The sequence below is a fragment of the Stegostoma tigrinum genome, chromosome 24, assembly GCF_030684315.1.
Source record: "Stegostoma tigrinum isolate sSteTig4 chromosome 24, sSteTig4.hap1, whole genome shotgun sequence".
NCBI lineage: Eukaryota > Metazoa > Chordata > Chondrichthyes > Orectolobiformes > Stegostomatidae > Stegostoma > Stegostoma tigrinum.
The window spans coordinates 20,405,335-20,422,729 of NC_081377.1; the positions used below are offsets into that span (position 1 = coordinate 20,405,335).

The 17,395-nt window shown below is 39.8% G+C and overlaps 1 protein-coding gene across 19 annotated transcripts in view; it reads left to right on the top strand.

Annotated features, from left to right (window-relative positions):
• Window positions 1–17,395, top strand: part of macf1a (microtubule actin crosslinking factor 1a) — a 545,346-nt gene that overhangs the window by 367,893 nt on the left and 160,058 nt on the right. For all 19 annotated transcript variants that reach the window (XM_059654271.1, XM_059654278.1, XM_059654275.1 and 16 more), the window contains 5 exons: window positions 874–1,050; window positions 7,832–7,955; window positions 9,860–10,068; window positions 10,576–10,893; window positions 11,660–11,826. In XM_059654271.1, the coding sequence (XP_059510254.1) occupies window positions 874–1,050; window positions 7,832–7,955; window positions 9,860–10,068; window positions 10,576–10,893; window positions 11,660–11,826 (995 nt within the window). The remainder of the gene's footprint in view (window positions 1–873; window positions 1,051–7,831; window positions 7,956–9,859; window positions 10,069–10,575; window positions 10,894–11,659; window positions 11,827–17,395) is intronic.

The following is a 17,395-nucleotide window of genomic DNA, read 5'->3' on the forward strand; positions in this document are numbered from 1 at the left end:
TCTTGAAGGCAAAGTAATATTTGGCAACACCTATGATGTTGCTTGGCCTGCTATATTCATCCAGCTCTACACCTTGTTATAATGTTTTTGTTCCTGATTTACAACATCCACAGTTCTTTTGGTTTTTATTGAAAATTAGATACTCAATTATTATGGTTTTGTTTTTATTTCGTATTTTCTAAATGCTATTCCTGTAAGTCAAAGAATATTGTTTTGATTTTATATCCTGATTAAAGTAATAGTGGTTGGTGGAGTGGAATGGGGCACTTGCCACTCTGGGCAATCATTGTTTAATTATTGACTATTCCTAGCTCAGTACAGCACACACTAGACTTGCAGAATTTTTTTTGAAGCCGTCTGATATCTGAGAGCTTACCCTGAAAACCCGTTTATTTTAACATTTCTGCTCCTTTTACATATAATGATGAAATAATGTTGGGTTAATTCAAGAAGCTGGAAGAGTTCGATCTGGAGTTATGGGGGAAGATTTAATAATAACTTTCTAAAAGAAATTGGATAATTGATAGAGAAAAAAAATCCAGGCTAAAAGAGCAACAACCAAGCAATTGTACTAATTGAATAGTTCTTCTAAGTAGAGTCCTCCTTCAGTCTTCCAACATTTGCTGATTCCACAATCTTCGCTTCTGATTTGCGCATTTTTGATGGTGCTCCATCAACCTTGCTGCATCATTTGTAGTTTTCAAAACGATAATGCTGTGTTATGATTTGAATGCTTAATCAATAACATATGACAGTGCACTTCCTTCCACATATCTTGCATGGGCTGAATGCTCATTGAATTTGGCAAAACCGACTACGCCACAAAAAGCGGAGAGTTTTAAAAATCCATGTAATTATTTGGCTTGTTCACAGTGCAATGAACTTGGCTGTCACCTGATGAATATGTTGGAAAAATACCAATATTTCCAAGATGTTGCCAATGGATTGGATGTGTGGTTGGAGAACTCTGAGACAACTGGGGATGAACTTCTGTCAGAAACCATTTCTTCTGATCCACAAAGCCTGCAGATGCAGCTTGAGTGTATCAAGGTAAAACCATTCATTGTAAAATATTAATATGGAACCTTCTTAACTCTTGAAGGCAAAGTAATATTATTACATGTTATAAACAATTGGGTAATATTAAAATCCCCAAAGCAAATGCACGATGTCGTCCCAGAAGCAGCAGTTCTGAAAAATGACGCATCAACCTGGTGAAGCTACCACATGTGGACTACTTGCATACAAATCAGTGGAAGAAGTACATGATAGATAATCAATTGTGCAAATAGATCAAATCTAAGTTCTACAGGCCTGACATATCCAGTTGTGAATGATTGTGGATAATTAGGCAACTCTGTTTAGAGTTGGCTCCCCAAATATCCTCATTCTCCAAGATGGGTGAGCCCAGTGCAGCAACACAAAAGACAAGCGAGTTTTGAGAAGATTTGTAGCTCAGGTTGAAGTTCTGGATGTGAGTTTGCTCGCTGAGCTGGAAGGTTCGTTTTCAGACGTTTCGTCACCGTTCTAGGTAACATCATCAGTGAGCCTCCGAAGCGCTGGTATTGTGTCCCGCTTTCTATTTATCTGGTTAGGTTTCCTTGGGTTGGTGATGTCATTTCCTGTTCTTTTTCTCAGGGGATGGTAGATTGGCCCCAAATCAATGTGTTTGTTGATGGAGTTCCGGTTGGAATGCCATGCTTCTAGGAATTCTCGTGCGTGTCTCTGTTTGGCTTGTCCTCGGATGGATGTGTTGTCCCAAAGTGGTGTCCTTCCACATCTGTATGTAAGGATACGAGTGATAGTGGGTCATGACGTTTTGTGGCTAGTTGATGTTCATGAACATCAACTAGCCACAAAACGTCATGACCCACTATCACTCGTATCCTTACATACAGATGTGGAAGGACACCACTTTGGGACAACACATCCATCCGAGGACAAGCCAAACAGAGACACGCACGAGAATTCCTAGAAGCATGGCATTCCAACCGGAACTCCATCAACAAACACATTGATTTGGGGCCAATGTGTTTGTTGATGGAGTTCCGGTTGGAATGCCATGCTTCTAGGAATTCTCGTGCGTGTCTCTGTTTGGCTTGTCCTCGGATGGATGTGTTGTCCCAAAGTGGTGTCCTTCCACATCTGTATGTAAGGATACGAGTGATAGTGGGTCATGACGTTTTGTGGCTAGTTGATGTTCATGAACATCAACTAGCCACAAAACGTCATGACCCACTATCACTCGTATCCTTACATACAGATGTGGAAGGACACCACTTTGGGACAACACATCCATCCGAGGACAAGCCAAACAGAGACACGCACGAGAATTCCTAGAAGCATGGCATTCCAACCGGAACTCCATCAACAAACACATTGATTTGGAGCCAATCTACCATCCCCTGAGAAAAAGAACAGGAAATGACATCACCACAAGAAATGACATCACCAACCCAAGGAAACCTAACCAGATACATAGAAAGCGGGACACAATACCAGCGCTTCGTCGGAGGCTCACTGATGTTACCTAGAACGGTGACGAAACGTCTGAAAACGAACCTTCCAGCTCAGCGAGCAAACTCACATCCAGAACAAAAGACAAGGCTAAAACATTTGTAATCCCCTTCGTCCACAAATGCCTAGTGGATGATTCATCTGTTTCCCATAAATTCCCCAGCATCCCTGATGCCAATCTTAGCCACTTTGATTCACTTCATGTAAATTATTGTTAATGCCAATCATTCTCACTGGGAGATAGGATGTGAGATTTTTCACCGTAAACATGATCTAATTACTTCCTGTATTATGTTGTATGTTGTGAGATTTATAAATAGATTATAATTTAGCTTGGATTTTGAACTCGTGTGGCAGTTTTGGGCCATGTGTGTGCGGGGCATTTGCTGTCAGTCTTTCTGGAGCCATGCCTTTAAACCAATGTTACCAGAGACCTGGTGACTAGGGCCTTCCTATAGGGTTTAAGTGAGCTTGTTTATTTTGAGAGTTTTAGGATGAGAGAGAGCAAACAATGAAAGACATTTGGATTGCTTTTAGTTTAGAAGTGGCAAAAGTGAATTTCCCGTTGCTTGAGGAAAATCCCAGAGACTTTAAATTTTTTTTTGGTGAAATCCAAATTGCATTGAATGTGTTTTTAAGAGGATTTAACTGCAAGGCCTTGCAAGTTTTCTCAGTGTCTCACCTCTATTAATCACCATGCCCCACTGCTCTGGCATATCTTACCCACAGCTATTCCTGGAATAACTCTCCACTCAGCAGGTAACCCAGAATTCACAAGAGTCCCTTATGCCATGCCATCTTTAAAAACCTGTTGTATACCCAGGCGCACATTTGACAGTCTGGGGTTGCCTAGCATGATACTGACATTTACCCAGGATATGATAGATGGAGAATATTCACCTCCTGCTTTGCAGGTAGGTTTTGGAGGTCCTGCTGAACGGAATGGGGCCAGTGTGGGATTTCCACCTCCTCTTCCCAGGGTAGCTGTGGAGTCCATAGCCCCAGACAACACCAACCTGCTCGAGGGTTGCCAGGTGGGTTGAAAGTACTCTTGCCCTTCCTGGAGGAATTGCCAGACTACAAGAAAGGCAATATCTATTTTTCTCTAGTCCTCCAGGATAACTTGCATGATTATCTCTGTTACTGTGCTTACCTCCCACCAAGGGGGATAGTGTAGGGGGAGCAGCTTAGATTAGTTAACAGGTCGGCACAACATCGAGGGCCGAAGGGCCTGTTCTGCGCTGTATTGTTCTATGTTCTATGGCTCATACTCTACCGTTCCCACTATAATGTTTGCAACATCTCTCCACACACTGTTGACCCCAACACTACTGACACTACACGCCCTCTGCACTACCTACTCACTTGCTCTAAGCACCTTCCCACGTGCACCAACTGTATTTGCTGTGCCGACCACTTTTTCATCTCCTGACGTATTACCACCTCTCAATCCATGAGGAAAACAGATCAGAAGATGATGGAATGAGCTAAGTTGACCTGCATCACTGGACTCTTGAGCACAGGTTCTACCCTTTGACTTGACATAGGCCTGCTGGCAACTATTTCAAACTTCCTGACTTTGTCTGTACTAATAGGCATGGGAAAACAACAGTAAGGCACAAAAAGGCACTGCAAGACAGGGATATTGAGTATCCAGGTGGGCTTAGTGAGCACTGAGACCAAGCAAAGAGACTGGAAATGCAACCTGTGCAATCCGTGAACTAGGTGGGTGTCCCTGATTGATCAGAGCCCTTGCTGCAGTATTACAACAATAGTTGCTAGATCAGTCCAAGATAGAGCATTAAAGTGCCAAAGCATTCTGTAAATAGATCAGATGTGCTCTGAAGGTTCCTTAGGCTGGCACACGTTGGGTGCCAATGTCCATGGGCATGGCATACATGCAGCCAGTGTCAATGGAGTATGCCCTAAGTTGTTGTCTGATTTCCAACGCATCATTTGAAGCAAGTAGCAAGCTGAATTTGCCATGCGCCCACTTTAGTTTTCCTTGTTGAGTCTTCCTCAATGTAGAAAGGGTTCTGCTATAACGCAACAGCTGCATTCCAGCACAACAACATTGCCTTGTAGAAAATCGTGTTATAGAAATAACTCAGCTTATGGGAAAAGTGTGCTTAGGAGCAGACCACCAAAAATGACACTCAAAATGCTTCTTCACCGTTCTCCTGTAAGTATTGGCACTATGCCTGTCACTTGTATGAGCCTTGACACTTATAATCAAATAAAATCTATTCCTCTGCAACGTAGCCTGCATCATAGCCTAGCCCATTGCTGATCTGACCCTGACATTCCATCGGCACAGACTTCTGGATAGTTTTTCAGATAAATGAAGCAACGGAATCTGAGACAATACACCGTGGAGCTGGAGGAACGCAGCAGGCCAGGCAACATCAGAGGAGTGGGAAAATTGATGTTTCAAGTTGGGACCCTTCAGAAATAGGGAGGGAGTAGGGGACCTGGAAAACAAATAAAAAGGTGGGGTGGGGCTGTGGAGATAGGTGGGATGGTGATAGGTGGATGCAGGTAGGGAGTGGTGAGGATTGGTCGGTGGGATGGCTAGGTGGGAGAGAAGATGGACAGATTGTGTCAGGTCAACGAGGCAAGAGGGAGGATGAGTGGGGCTGGAGGATGGTAGTTGGATGCAGGTAGGGGGTAGTGGGGAAGAAGAGGAAAAGGTTGTATCAGGTCAAGGAGGCAGGGATAAGAGGGAGGGTTGGGCATGGATGAGGCTGGGTGAGGGGAGATTTTAAAACTGGTGAATTCCATGTTTAGACCATCGGGCTGTAGGCTTCCAAGACGGTATATGGGGTATTGCTCTTCCAGTTTGTGTGGTGTCATTGTGGCACTGGAGAAGGCCTAGGATGGACATCACACCCAGGGAATGGGAGGAGAGTTAAAATGGTTGGCAATAGAAGGTGCTGTCATTTGTGCCCAGAGTACAGATGCTCTATGAAACGGTTCCCAAGTCTACGCTTGGCTTCGCTGATGTAGAGAAGGCGACCATTGGGTGTGTTGGATGCAGTCAACCAAGTTGGATGTGAAGGTGAGCCCCTGTTGGATATGAAAGGTTTGCTTTGGGCCTTGAGTGGAGGTGTAGGGGCAGGTGTAGCACTTCCTCCACTTGTAGAGAAAGCCATCGGGTGTGGTGGGGTTAGTGGGGAGTGTGGAGTGAATGAGGGAGTCATGGATTTAGTGGTCTCCATGAAAGGCAGATCAAGATTGGAAGGGAAATGTCTCTTTGGCCATGGGGTCAGATTGCAGGTGGCGGAAGTAGTGGAGAATGATACGCTGGATACCGAAGTTGGTGGGTGATACGTGAAGACTGGGGGATTCTGTCTTTTTGTCATGGCAGGAGGGGGTTTGAAGGCAGTAGTGCAGATACACGAGACGTGGTTGAGGGCAGTTTTGATCACTGAAGGAGGATGTTGCAGTGACCACTCCAGCATCTGCAGCTCTTGCTTATCTCCAGAGGAATCTGACCTTTCTTTCCTACATAACTTCAATGTGAATGGGCTAATTGTAGGATTAAAGTGTGTCATAAGCCTGAGAAACGTTGTATTCAAAATAGTCCTGGAAAAGAGCAGGTTGTAACATCAATTTTGATATAAATCATTTATATGAGCAAGTTCAAATGTTCTTGCATATTAAATATGCCACAAAATCTAGGGTAGAATACTACAGACAAAAGTGCATGTTTTAACAGCACTCATATCATTTTAAACAAGATTTTCCACTTATTTTGCATTTAATGTGTTCAGCAGAAAGTCTTCAAAATCAGACTTCATGTATTTTCCTAACAAAGCAGTTGTTCTGTGTGATGTTATATTTGAGGTTTGTGATATTCAATCCAATTACCTTTTTTCAAATGAGCTCATTAAGACTAACTGTGGGCATTTACATCTGCAAGGATCGAAAAAAAATTTTCCTTCGACAAAGCCTGCGATGTCAATGTGTTTCCATCAAGTATGCGTTGTAGCCAACACCATTTCATGTTTTAGAAATAGCATTCCTTTATTCGTCAATTGCGTTAGAGCCGATTCATGTTGCCAGAGCACTCATTACAGCAGAACATGACTGCACAAAACTTGTAAGGATAAACTTAACCTCTTGTTGCTGTACATATAATAAATTAAATCAGGCAAATTTATCATCTGTATAAATTATCTTGAAAGATTTCTTTAATACTGAAGAGCCCAAAGCATCCTGACAGCAGGATAATGTTTTTATTCTATAATTCATTATTTTTATACAAGATGCACATTCTCAAAAGTTCCAAAAGGAGAGATTTTCTGGGATTTGAGCTTAAGTGGCAATTGCAACCTGTTATTAATCGCAGAATTGATTGGTTTGCTGCATCACTTCAGAGGGAAGGCAAGAATCAGCTGCATTGATATCTTAGTAGTCATAAATAGGACAAGTTTCAAAGGATGACTGGTATAAGGACGTTAGTGTATGCTTAGAGTAAATATTGCTGGTATTGAATGTTTTCCTGTCTGTAGAATAACAATGACAAATGTTGACTTTACAACTGTTATTTTAACACAGGCAGTTACATGTTTACTTAATTTAAGAAGAAATCCTGCAAGAATTAATAATCCATGTCACAACCTTTAACTTAGCCAACTTTTCCTCTTTCCCAGAAGAATCAATATGGTGCCTGTAGGCAACAGCCTTTTCAATATTTCCTGCATCAAGAAACTGTGTGTCAGCAGTTTTAAGTGGTACCCAATTTGCTGCTGTAACAAATATCATCCAAATATACTGAGTGACTGAATGTCAGTCAGAAGACTTAAGCCCCTGCTAATTTTTTTCCTCCATGCTCAAAAGACATTGAGGCTATTTGTAGCACTTTGATAGCCTTCTATTCTATATAGTAGATTGGAAAACGGGACTATACCTTAATATCTCAAGCCACAAAGAGAAGCTATGTCATATTTTATTATTTATTTTAGTTCATTTTTTTATTCAAAAATGATTCATTGATTAAAGTTAAAGCCAAATCCAAACCCAAACTCATTAACAACAAACGCTAAGAAGAGGCATTGCTGTGAAGTTCCTTGAGATACATTCATATCCAGCATTTAAATTTAGCAAAGTATGTCATTGAAGTAGTTTGCTGGAGTTTACTTGTAATTTTTGAAGCTGTTCAAATTACGTACAATGAACATCATTTAAGATTTTAATACCACAAACTTTGCATTTTACTTGTACAATAATAAGCAGTATCACAAGTATATTCATTACCTGGATTCATGAATTTATGTTCTAGATGTCTCACCATGCAGTTGTGTAATTACAGGTGCTTCAGGAAGACTTAGCAGAACACGAAATCAGTGTAGAAAAGTTGCAGCAAGCAGCAAAATCATTACTGTCCTTGGACGATGACCTCATTCTAAACCAGAATCACATTCAACAAACAGCAGGTATAGTTTCACTATTAATTGTAAATATAAAAGTGTATTTCTGCACTGAGAAACCAGTACTTCTTGTCAAGAATTACTGCAAGTTTCCTCAGTACCTACGTTCAGTACATTCTTAGAAATATGGTATAGTTGTGACAGTTTCAAATGTTTATTTCTATTAGGGACTTCAATCCATTGCAAAATCACTATCTGTCATATCGACAATAACCAAAAAACTTCAATTGTTTCAGACCAAAGAGTTTTGTGGAGTCCGCATTCAAATAAAATAGCAATACTGCTTTAAGTACCGTAATGTTCCAAACAAGCTATGTTCAGAATGAAGTTGAAACTTATGGACAGTGTAGTGATCCAGGCATGTTATGCCAGAATCCCCCTGGTATTGCATAAATGCATATTTATTGAATTAGGTCTTTGCTGTAGTGGCACATAGTTCAAATGTTAAGTTGTTTGAAAGTACTGCATGAGAAGCTCATAAATCATTGAGTTTTGGAGTTAATCCTACCTAGTTTGGAGATGGTGAAAATGAAAACAGGACCAAATGGGATTTTCTGCAGGGACTCTTCTCAATCACTGTAACATATTTACAGCAAAATAATGAAGAAATAATTCTGTCAGAGTAAAGCTGTACCAGCCAACTGTTTCAAAAGTCTTAGGAGATTTGTTGAACATCAGAATAATTTTAAACTCTCAAAATCAGTAAAAGAATTTACTCAAATATGAAACAAAGGCAATGAAAATGATGCAGGTAATGCTTTTTTCAGAAACTGTAATAAAGATAGTCAATGCTTATAAATGATAATTAATTTCTGTCTGACTGTTTTATTTGGTCAGTTTATGGGGGTGGATCAGTTTGTGGGCTCATTGGTGGCTGAAGGCATGATGGACTTGAGATTGCCAAATGATAGTGGTTTCAGACATGTTGGTGGGGTCAAAACAAAGATGGTAGGTAATGAAAACCCAACAATTCTGACTAAAAGGATGTCTTCCCAAGAGTTGTGCCGTAATTGTAACAAGGTCAGCCAGGTGGCTGTCAACCTCTAGTTTGCGTTGTTAATCTGGTCCAATCAGGGAGTTTTGGCTGACAGATATGGACAGGAGTGTCAGAGGTTCTGCTCACTTGGAGCTGGATCGGTGTCAAGGCCTCTCCACGCCTAAGTAAAGGGGACATTACCCCAATGAACTGTGGAGCAGAATCAGTGGGCCAAATGGCATATTTGTGTTCCTAATTCATTTGGACAGAACCTTCCCAGTGAATTCAGTACGTCCTTGCATCTTTATCCACTTCTCCTGATCTCATTTCTAGAAGGTAAAAGGTATTTTAAAGAACAGATCCGAGTGTGCTGTTGTGGCACAAGGGTAATGTCGCTACCCCTGGATCATGGGGCCTGGGGCCTTGGTCCATGTCCCACCAACCCAGAGGTGTATCAATACTGTCTCTGAACAAGTTGATTTGAAAAATAGATTGTTTAAAAAAAAACATATTCAAATGATAGAATCTCTGCCCCCTTCTATGTTTCTGCCTCCCACTTTCCTCTCTTCCTCTCCATCTACCTTGCATCTAATTTCTTTTCAAATAGCCACTCTTTTTGTGCGCTGTAGCACTCACTCCTCAACCCCCTTCCTTTATTTTGATCTTACTTCCCTTTTTCTCTTTTTTCTTATCCTCCTCCCTCTCTGCTGTCCTTGCTTCAACCCTTATTTGCCCTTGTCCCTGTCTCCTTACGTCTTCTTCGTTTTGTGCATTCAATCCAGTTTGAAGTTCACTATTAGTGATTTCCCTTTGTCACTGGCTTTATTAGAAATCTTGTGCCAAATGTGAAAGGAATCTGCTTTTAATCAAGCTGTAACTTTAAAGAGCAAATTTAGTTCAGTGTTGCCGTAAATAAAATTTTGTTCCTTTTTAGGTTCTGTCACACAGAGGTATAAAAATCTATCAGAGATGGTATCAGAGCGCAGTAAGAAGGTGCAGATATCAATTTCTCAGTCCCAAAATGTTCAAGAAGGCTTGGATAACTTGCTGGACTGGTTGGAAAACACTGAAAAGAATTTGAAAAATCAGGATACTTTATTAACTTCATGTGCTGCCATCCAGGATACCCTTGCTCAAAATACCGTGAGTTCTCTCTGAAACATCTGCTTTACAGAGCAGTGAAACAATCTTTTGGTGAAATTATTATAATTTTTGTTCCTGATGCAATATTATGATTTCCTTAGAGATACCTGTTCTATAAATATTGAGATTTTTGGACAGCTAATGTTTGATTTTACACCAGCCATCTTTATCCTGGCTGTAGTATCAAAATACCTAAAAATACTTTGTTTTTTTACCTCCCTTGTCCTCTTGCACTTTACCCTCCCCTCCACTCCTCCCGCCCTCCACATCTTCCCCACCTCACTCCTTTGCTCCTCTCTCCCTCTATTTGACTTAATCGACTGATCTCTGTAAATACGGATATGCATACATATATGCGTATTTCATGTGTATTTGAAAGTTAGTACAGCTGATAGGAACAACCAATGGCTACTTTCCTGAAATAAAATTGCCATGTACACTCTGAAGTTTTAAATTACATAATTATTTTCCTTATATAAAAATAACTTTTATTTTTAAATCTTCTAGAAATTTAAACAGGATATTGCTAGCCATCAAAGTAGCATCAACACAATAGAGGAAATGGTTTGTGGTTTCATTGAAAATGCAGATGGAGCAACTGCTTCCTCACTCCAAGAGAAACTTGACCAGCTGAAAAGCCAATTGGGAGCAGTGTGCAATGAACAGCAGGAGAAGGAAGAGAAGTTGAGAAAGCTGCTACCCAAAATGGAACAGTTTGAGAATTTGGTGCAGGATGTGGGACAGTTCATGGAAAGTAAATCACAAAGCCTGGCAGATGGAGCAGATCCAAATAAAGACATTGCTTATTTTTCACAGCAAATATTGGTAATTATGATGCTTCTAAACTTGTGTTTCTAGTTGCAATCCAAAAATCTATCTTTAAATGAGCACCAGAACCTTTTTAAATGTAACCTACCACTAATATAAGTACGTGTCAACTAAATATCTAGCTATTTAACATGTTAACTTGCCAAGTAGTGTTCTAGACTCACTATCTTAAGCTGACCTTCACTCTTCCATAAACCCAGAAGTAGAGGTGTTTGCTGCAATGATTACAGGGCTCAACTTCATTTGAAATTCCTCAGATATTGAAGTGGTCCTTGCTTGCATGGGACAAGATTTGGATGTCATCCAAGTTTGACTAATAAGTTGTAAATTATGTCTGTAGCAAGAAACATCTTCCCTCAATGTTCACTCATTGTTATTGCCTCATTTCTTAGCATAAGCACCATAGGGTCAACATTGACCAGAAACTTAACTGGACAGTCACAAAAAGGCAGTGGTCACCAGAGCAAATAAAAGGCTCAGAATTTTGCAGGAAGTGGCTGAACTACCGTTCCTCAAAGGTTCTTCACCTACAAGTGATGAATATAATGGAATTCTATCCCCTTACTTGGATGGGTGCAGCAGTAACAACGCTTGGGATACTCAGCACCAACCAGAATATAACATGTCAGTTCGTGGCATCCTATCAAAATAACCTGTTCAAAATATTTATTCATTCCCCACCATTTGCGTTGATCATTGAGAAATTTTAAAACGTGCCATACCATTTTTCTTAATTGCTTCTGACTATAAATGTTTACCACAGGAGGAGAGTGAAGAAATGGTAAAGCAAAGAGAAAATCTGCAGACTCTACAACAACTGGCCGAGGAGCTGACAATATCTGGCAATTTGATAGACAAGAATCAGCTTGCAGAAACTGTCAAAAACTTAACAAGAAGATACAGACATTTAGAGCAAGATGTTAAGAAGAGGTAAGAAACATTGTTCCATTAAATGGCTTATCTTGGGCCATTTTGTACTTGGGTGTTAGTGTTGCAGGCAGCATAAGCTCAAAGTTCATAAAATTAGTATGTTATTGTTGCATTGAGAAAAATACACTTTGACTAAAATACCGAAATATTTTGGCATTGAAAAGATTATCTCAGTAAAACTTGTTTTTATTTTAATGTTAAATCACTCCTTTAGAAATAAGTAGATTTTTACATGACATGTACTTGTCCTTTTTAGTTCCATCAATTTCCTTCCATGAGGCTGATCAAGTGACCCAGTTCCAGTATCTCCTGCCAGTTCTACTAGCTGGTCACATACTATAACCAGTATTCAAGTTCAATGTTTCAACCTCTTTGATACCGAAATGCTTTGCGAAATAAGCATCTGTATGTGCAATTTAAGCAATACTTTTACACCCATTTCATTAATGTAATGGGTTAAGGTTGGTCCAGCATGGGTACAAATGCTTGGAATGAAAACTATGGTTTATGTTGTAAGTTGGTTTCTCAGCAGAAATTCTGCTGTTGCTTTGATTTCATTGAGTGGAAATCACCCAGGTTAAATTTGAAAAGAGCATCAACTTTGAAAGCTGTGATATAATTCAGAAAAATCTCTTAATATTTGGAGTAAAACTTATCCAATTATATTTTTTTGGGGAGAGTCAAATTCTGACTGCTGTCAGTTGAGATGTCCAGTAGATTCTTTTTCTTTTTATTGACAAACTCGGCAACATGGGTACTTCAGAAAAATCTCATTCCTTGCCCACAAGGTAATTCTTTCAGGAGAGAGAATACATCTTAATATTGTCAATGTCTTGAAGACAATGAGAGAACAGGAGCATGTTATCAACATAAAAATTTACTTCTCGTGAGTGCTGAACAGTTTATTTATATAACATGCCAAAATCTTGACTTGACAGCTATCAAGTCCCTCCGTGGAGCAATAGATTGACATGCTCACTTTGTTACACAGAACAGAAAATATTCATTACTTAATTTACCATCATCATAGCATCATCCAGGACCTCTTTCAAACTGGTACTGTTGCGAAGTTAGGTAGAGCACTTGTGGATTGGCAGGGGGGCAGTGAGAATTTAGTGTTTATAAAGTGCTGGGGGAAGGCATTGCGTAGTCCCTTTTGAAAGATGTGTTTTTCTGTGCTTAGAGATTTGAAGCGGATGTCTATGAACAGCAGTTTGAAAGTTTGCAAGTATACAGAACACCCGAATTGAAACATTTGTATCAAAAGGCCATACAGATAGCAGCCAAGCAGCAGGTTTTACCAAGACCGCAGGCTTTTGAATTTAGCCAACCAATTTGAACCAGTCACTTAGATACCAGAAACCAATTAAATTCAAATCCTGATGGTCCCATGTTGTCAGAACCAATCCATTGTAAGAAATATTGATATGTCATCAATGGTATAAAAGAAGGGGACGGTTGGACAAAACCACAGAGCTAGCTGCCATCCTCCAGAGCTAATAGCTTGCCGCTCGCGAGGAAAAAAAATCGCTGGCTCTCACAGCCTCCTCTGCTTCTTGGCGAAAGCACCATCTCAATAGCAATGCTACCAACAGCACAACTAGTTGATGTACCTGACAGAAAAATCGACTGTGAAGGCACAGAACGTTCAGAAGACTTGTAACCTAATTTCATGAGACTATATTCTTTATATGCATGTGGAACTTGTATTTATTGGAATAGCATTCCATTAGAATCTTGTCTTATTCAGGAGCAGTTAGTAGTTAGAAGGGATTTATTCAGTTTGTTGATAGTTTAGCTAATTTGTTCAATGTTGGAGTTAGATAATTGAATCGTCACTTGTTTATTTTAAGGTGAGTGTTGGGGATTTATTTTGTTTAACCACTAGAAGTTGCTAAAAGGCAGATTGCACCACTTTTCACTTTCCTTTTTAGATTATAGGGCAAGGTGTTCCTCTTCAGGTTGTTTCACTTTTAGTTCTGAGAAGGGGATCAACCTCCGTTTAGTAACAGTAGGCTTGTTTAGACAGTGAGTGCTTTCTTACGCATATTGCATGCATCCATAAAACTTTGGGAATAATAGCCCTCTCTGATAATGTCACTATTTGACAACATCTACCAGTCATTGCCTTTTGCTGCAATGGTGCAGAAGCCTGCACATTATGACCAGACAATATTGTGTTTTTTTGATTTATGAATTTGTGAATCAACCAATCTTATTAATCTGGTAGGTTGTATGACAAAAGAAAGCATCTTTGTATATTGCATCTTTGTAAATATTTGATGCATATAGTTTGATATTGGCACTAATTGAATTAGATTTGGGCCTCCTAAGCATTTTGCATGTTGTGTCTGCAAGCACAGATATTATTATTATTTCCGGACGTCATAACTCTGTCGTCACTGAGACTTCAAGTGCTATAAGTATGTTTCCACTGTAAGGTCGTGGATCTTAACTCTCTTTTTTTCTCTCCACTGAAGCTGCTTGTGCTGTTGACTGTTTAAAACAGAAAAATGTTAGATTTCAGACTTCCAGCTTCTGCATTGTTTTATTTTTATACAGCTTTGCTCATCATTGGTTGTATGTGTCCATTTGAAAAACCTTAGTGGTTTGGCTGAGTTGTTCATGATTTGTCCCTGTTTGTTTGCAAAAAAAAAAGTTTGATTGTTAATTGACAAAACTGTGCCACAAACGCACACCATAGTTGAGGGTATTTAGCAGCTCCAGTCCAAAAGCATGTTTAATGTAAACATGACAAAAAGTATGTGTTTGATATGGATCATTTCTCATGCATTGTTTCAAGATTTTTCTTAGGCTGAGATTTGCATGTTCAGTCAGAAATTGTTGTCACACCAACGGATTTTTGTTTTAAATCAAGTAGACTGGTACTGGCAGGACAAATGTCATAACGTCGCTTCATATCACAGATACTTTGCGTTATTCTTAACACTACCTATCTGTTAATTTGTCACTGGGTCTGAGGAATACAGTTGTAATACCATGTAAACACCTGAAAGTTAAAGCCCAAGCCCCTTCCTTCATGTGTGAACTACCCTAGTATCTATGAGGACTTGCTGTCAGACATGAACTCTAATAACGCACCAATTCTGTGTCTGGAGTTTCATATGTGGCCCACATAAGGCAGCCAACACTTGATTCTCTTGGAAGCTTCCAACGTGACTCTGTTATTTTAAAAAACGGACTGAGAGATGATTGTCATAACAATCTTCTTTGTGTGCTAGATAAAACAAGGGACTTGAGCCCTCTCTCCTTGCCAGGTCAGTTGATTTCAGATTATGTAATATCCATAGTGTTCTGTCTCAGGAGAAAATCAGCTACAATTACTATGTATTGTGCTAGGCACTGCATCAAATTAAGTATTTTGTGTTAAGTTTTTCCATTTATTTTGTATCTACCGGTTAATTCTCAAATGTTCCTTGTGACACATTCCAAATCTTTGAGGGCTTTGATCTTAAAGATAAAGTGCCAAACTTATTTGTTATACTTTGTGGTTCAACAGTTGTCACCAACAATGAAACTGAGCTTTGTTGTGATGGTGAGTGGTAGTTTGGAAAATGGAGTTACACATTTTTAAAATTAATTTGCTACAAAGAAAAATATTTTCAATGCAACAAGGAATCTTCAGGTTTTCCCACTTTTTTTTGACAGGGTGCTGCTGCTGGGTGCCCGCTTAAGTTGCTAAAGGGCCCCCCTGTGCATCACTTTTGGCAGCATCAATCAATACTGTCTTTGATTTCAATCACAATACAGATTATTTTACTCCGTTTGACCTGGTGGCAATGGATTATTAATTGAAGTACTTCAGAACATGGAAACTAGATGTTCAATCAAAATACTGGTCAAAGGAGTTAACTTCTACTGTTACGAAAGAAAGGCAGCCAAATCAAATCAGCCTTCCTATCCCTGTGTTTGCAACACAGTCAAATTAAAGCATTGTGTCCTTCAAAATTGACCCCAGTGGTTCCTCACCAGACTTTATGAACAACAGTACTAAACTTTGTGAATAACTCGTGCCATAAACCAGGATTATAGCCAAAAGGATTTAACAATTTACTAATAATACAGTACCTTCAGCAGAGGAAGTTTAAACAGCCAGGCAATCTCTAATTAATATCTATGGTTTAAACCCCATCTTCTTTGATTCTAACTCCCACTCTCTTGTAGACAGGATAAATCAAAAGACAAAATAAATGGGATGTAACTGGACAGGTCACTTAAGACGACTCCATAATATATGATCTCGCAGGCACATGGGATTGTATCTTACATGGATTCTGGAGACACAGATGTATGCAAATAGCATCCTGTAGACCGAGGGATATTCACTTAATACTTGTAATTGAGATGCTATTCTCTGAACTTTCAGTAAGCTGATAATGAGATAATAACCATGGAACAATCAAATCTCCGTCTTGAAGCTTTAACAAGGACACTCCTTCTGATTTGAACACTGTTCAAAATCAGCTCAACCTTTTGGATTCTCTTTAGTTGCCTCGCTGTGAGGCCCCTGTTAGCTTTTCAACATCTACGTGTTTGAGCGTAATGCTTCTGTGGAACTCAGTGTTCTTTGAACAAGAATTCTTTGAATATTCCTTGAGTATCTTTGAGTAAAAATCAACCTGCAATTAATGTCCAGGGCTGGCCTTGTAAGTCAAATATCAGTTTGTTTTTTTTGAAAAAACAAGCTGCTGATCACTGTCCAAAGGTCAACTTCAGCTCATTAATCACAAGTCCAAACCAAAAATTATCAAAGTAATTGTAAGATCACAGAGGGTTCTAATGCTGCATATTCAATAATTAGTCATATTTGGTATTCTTTACCCTTCAAATCAATCTTGTATTCTAGATCAGGATCTTTTTGAAGGGATAAAATGGTAGGTGTACCAGAAAATGTACGATGATTTGCTTAAATTTCAGGCTCAAAACTAATGTGTTGGTGAGAGGGAATCAGTAATGTATAAATAAAACCAAAATTGTTTTGCTTTTGGATAATCAAAACACAGATCAAGCATCAGAATATGTCCTTGCTCAGTTAATTCAAATAATTCAGGTTTCATTGTATCAAATACGATCATTGTTCAGTGACAAGGCACGGCTGTGCCTTGTTGGAGTGAGGGAGAACATGGATGAACTTTGAAGGGATGAGGGAGGTGGTGTTGAGCTATGTCTTGGGGTGGAGGATGAGGTGAGCCTTATCCCAGGAGTCAGTTATTGAAGGGATGAGAGAGCAGTTGGTGAGTGTGTTCCAAGGTTGAAGTTGAAGGGTGAGGGTCAGGGTTCAAGGAGCAGGGTGAGCCGAATTACAGGGGTGAGGGAATGGTTGATGAGCGTGTCACAGGATTGAAGGAGCGGGTGAGCTGTGTCGTGGGCTCGGAACAGTTGGTGACAGTGTCTCAGGGTACAAGGAGGACGGTTGCAGTGGTGAGGGAATGGCAAGTGAGTGTGTCTCTGGATTGAAGAAGGGTGAGCTGTGTTACAGCGGTAAAGGAGGGAATGTTCAGTGAGTGCCTAGTAGGGTTGAGGAATGGTGTGAGCTGCATCGTGGGGT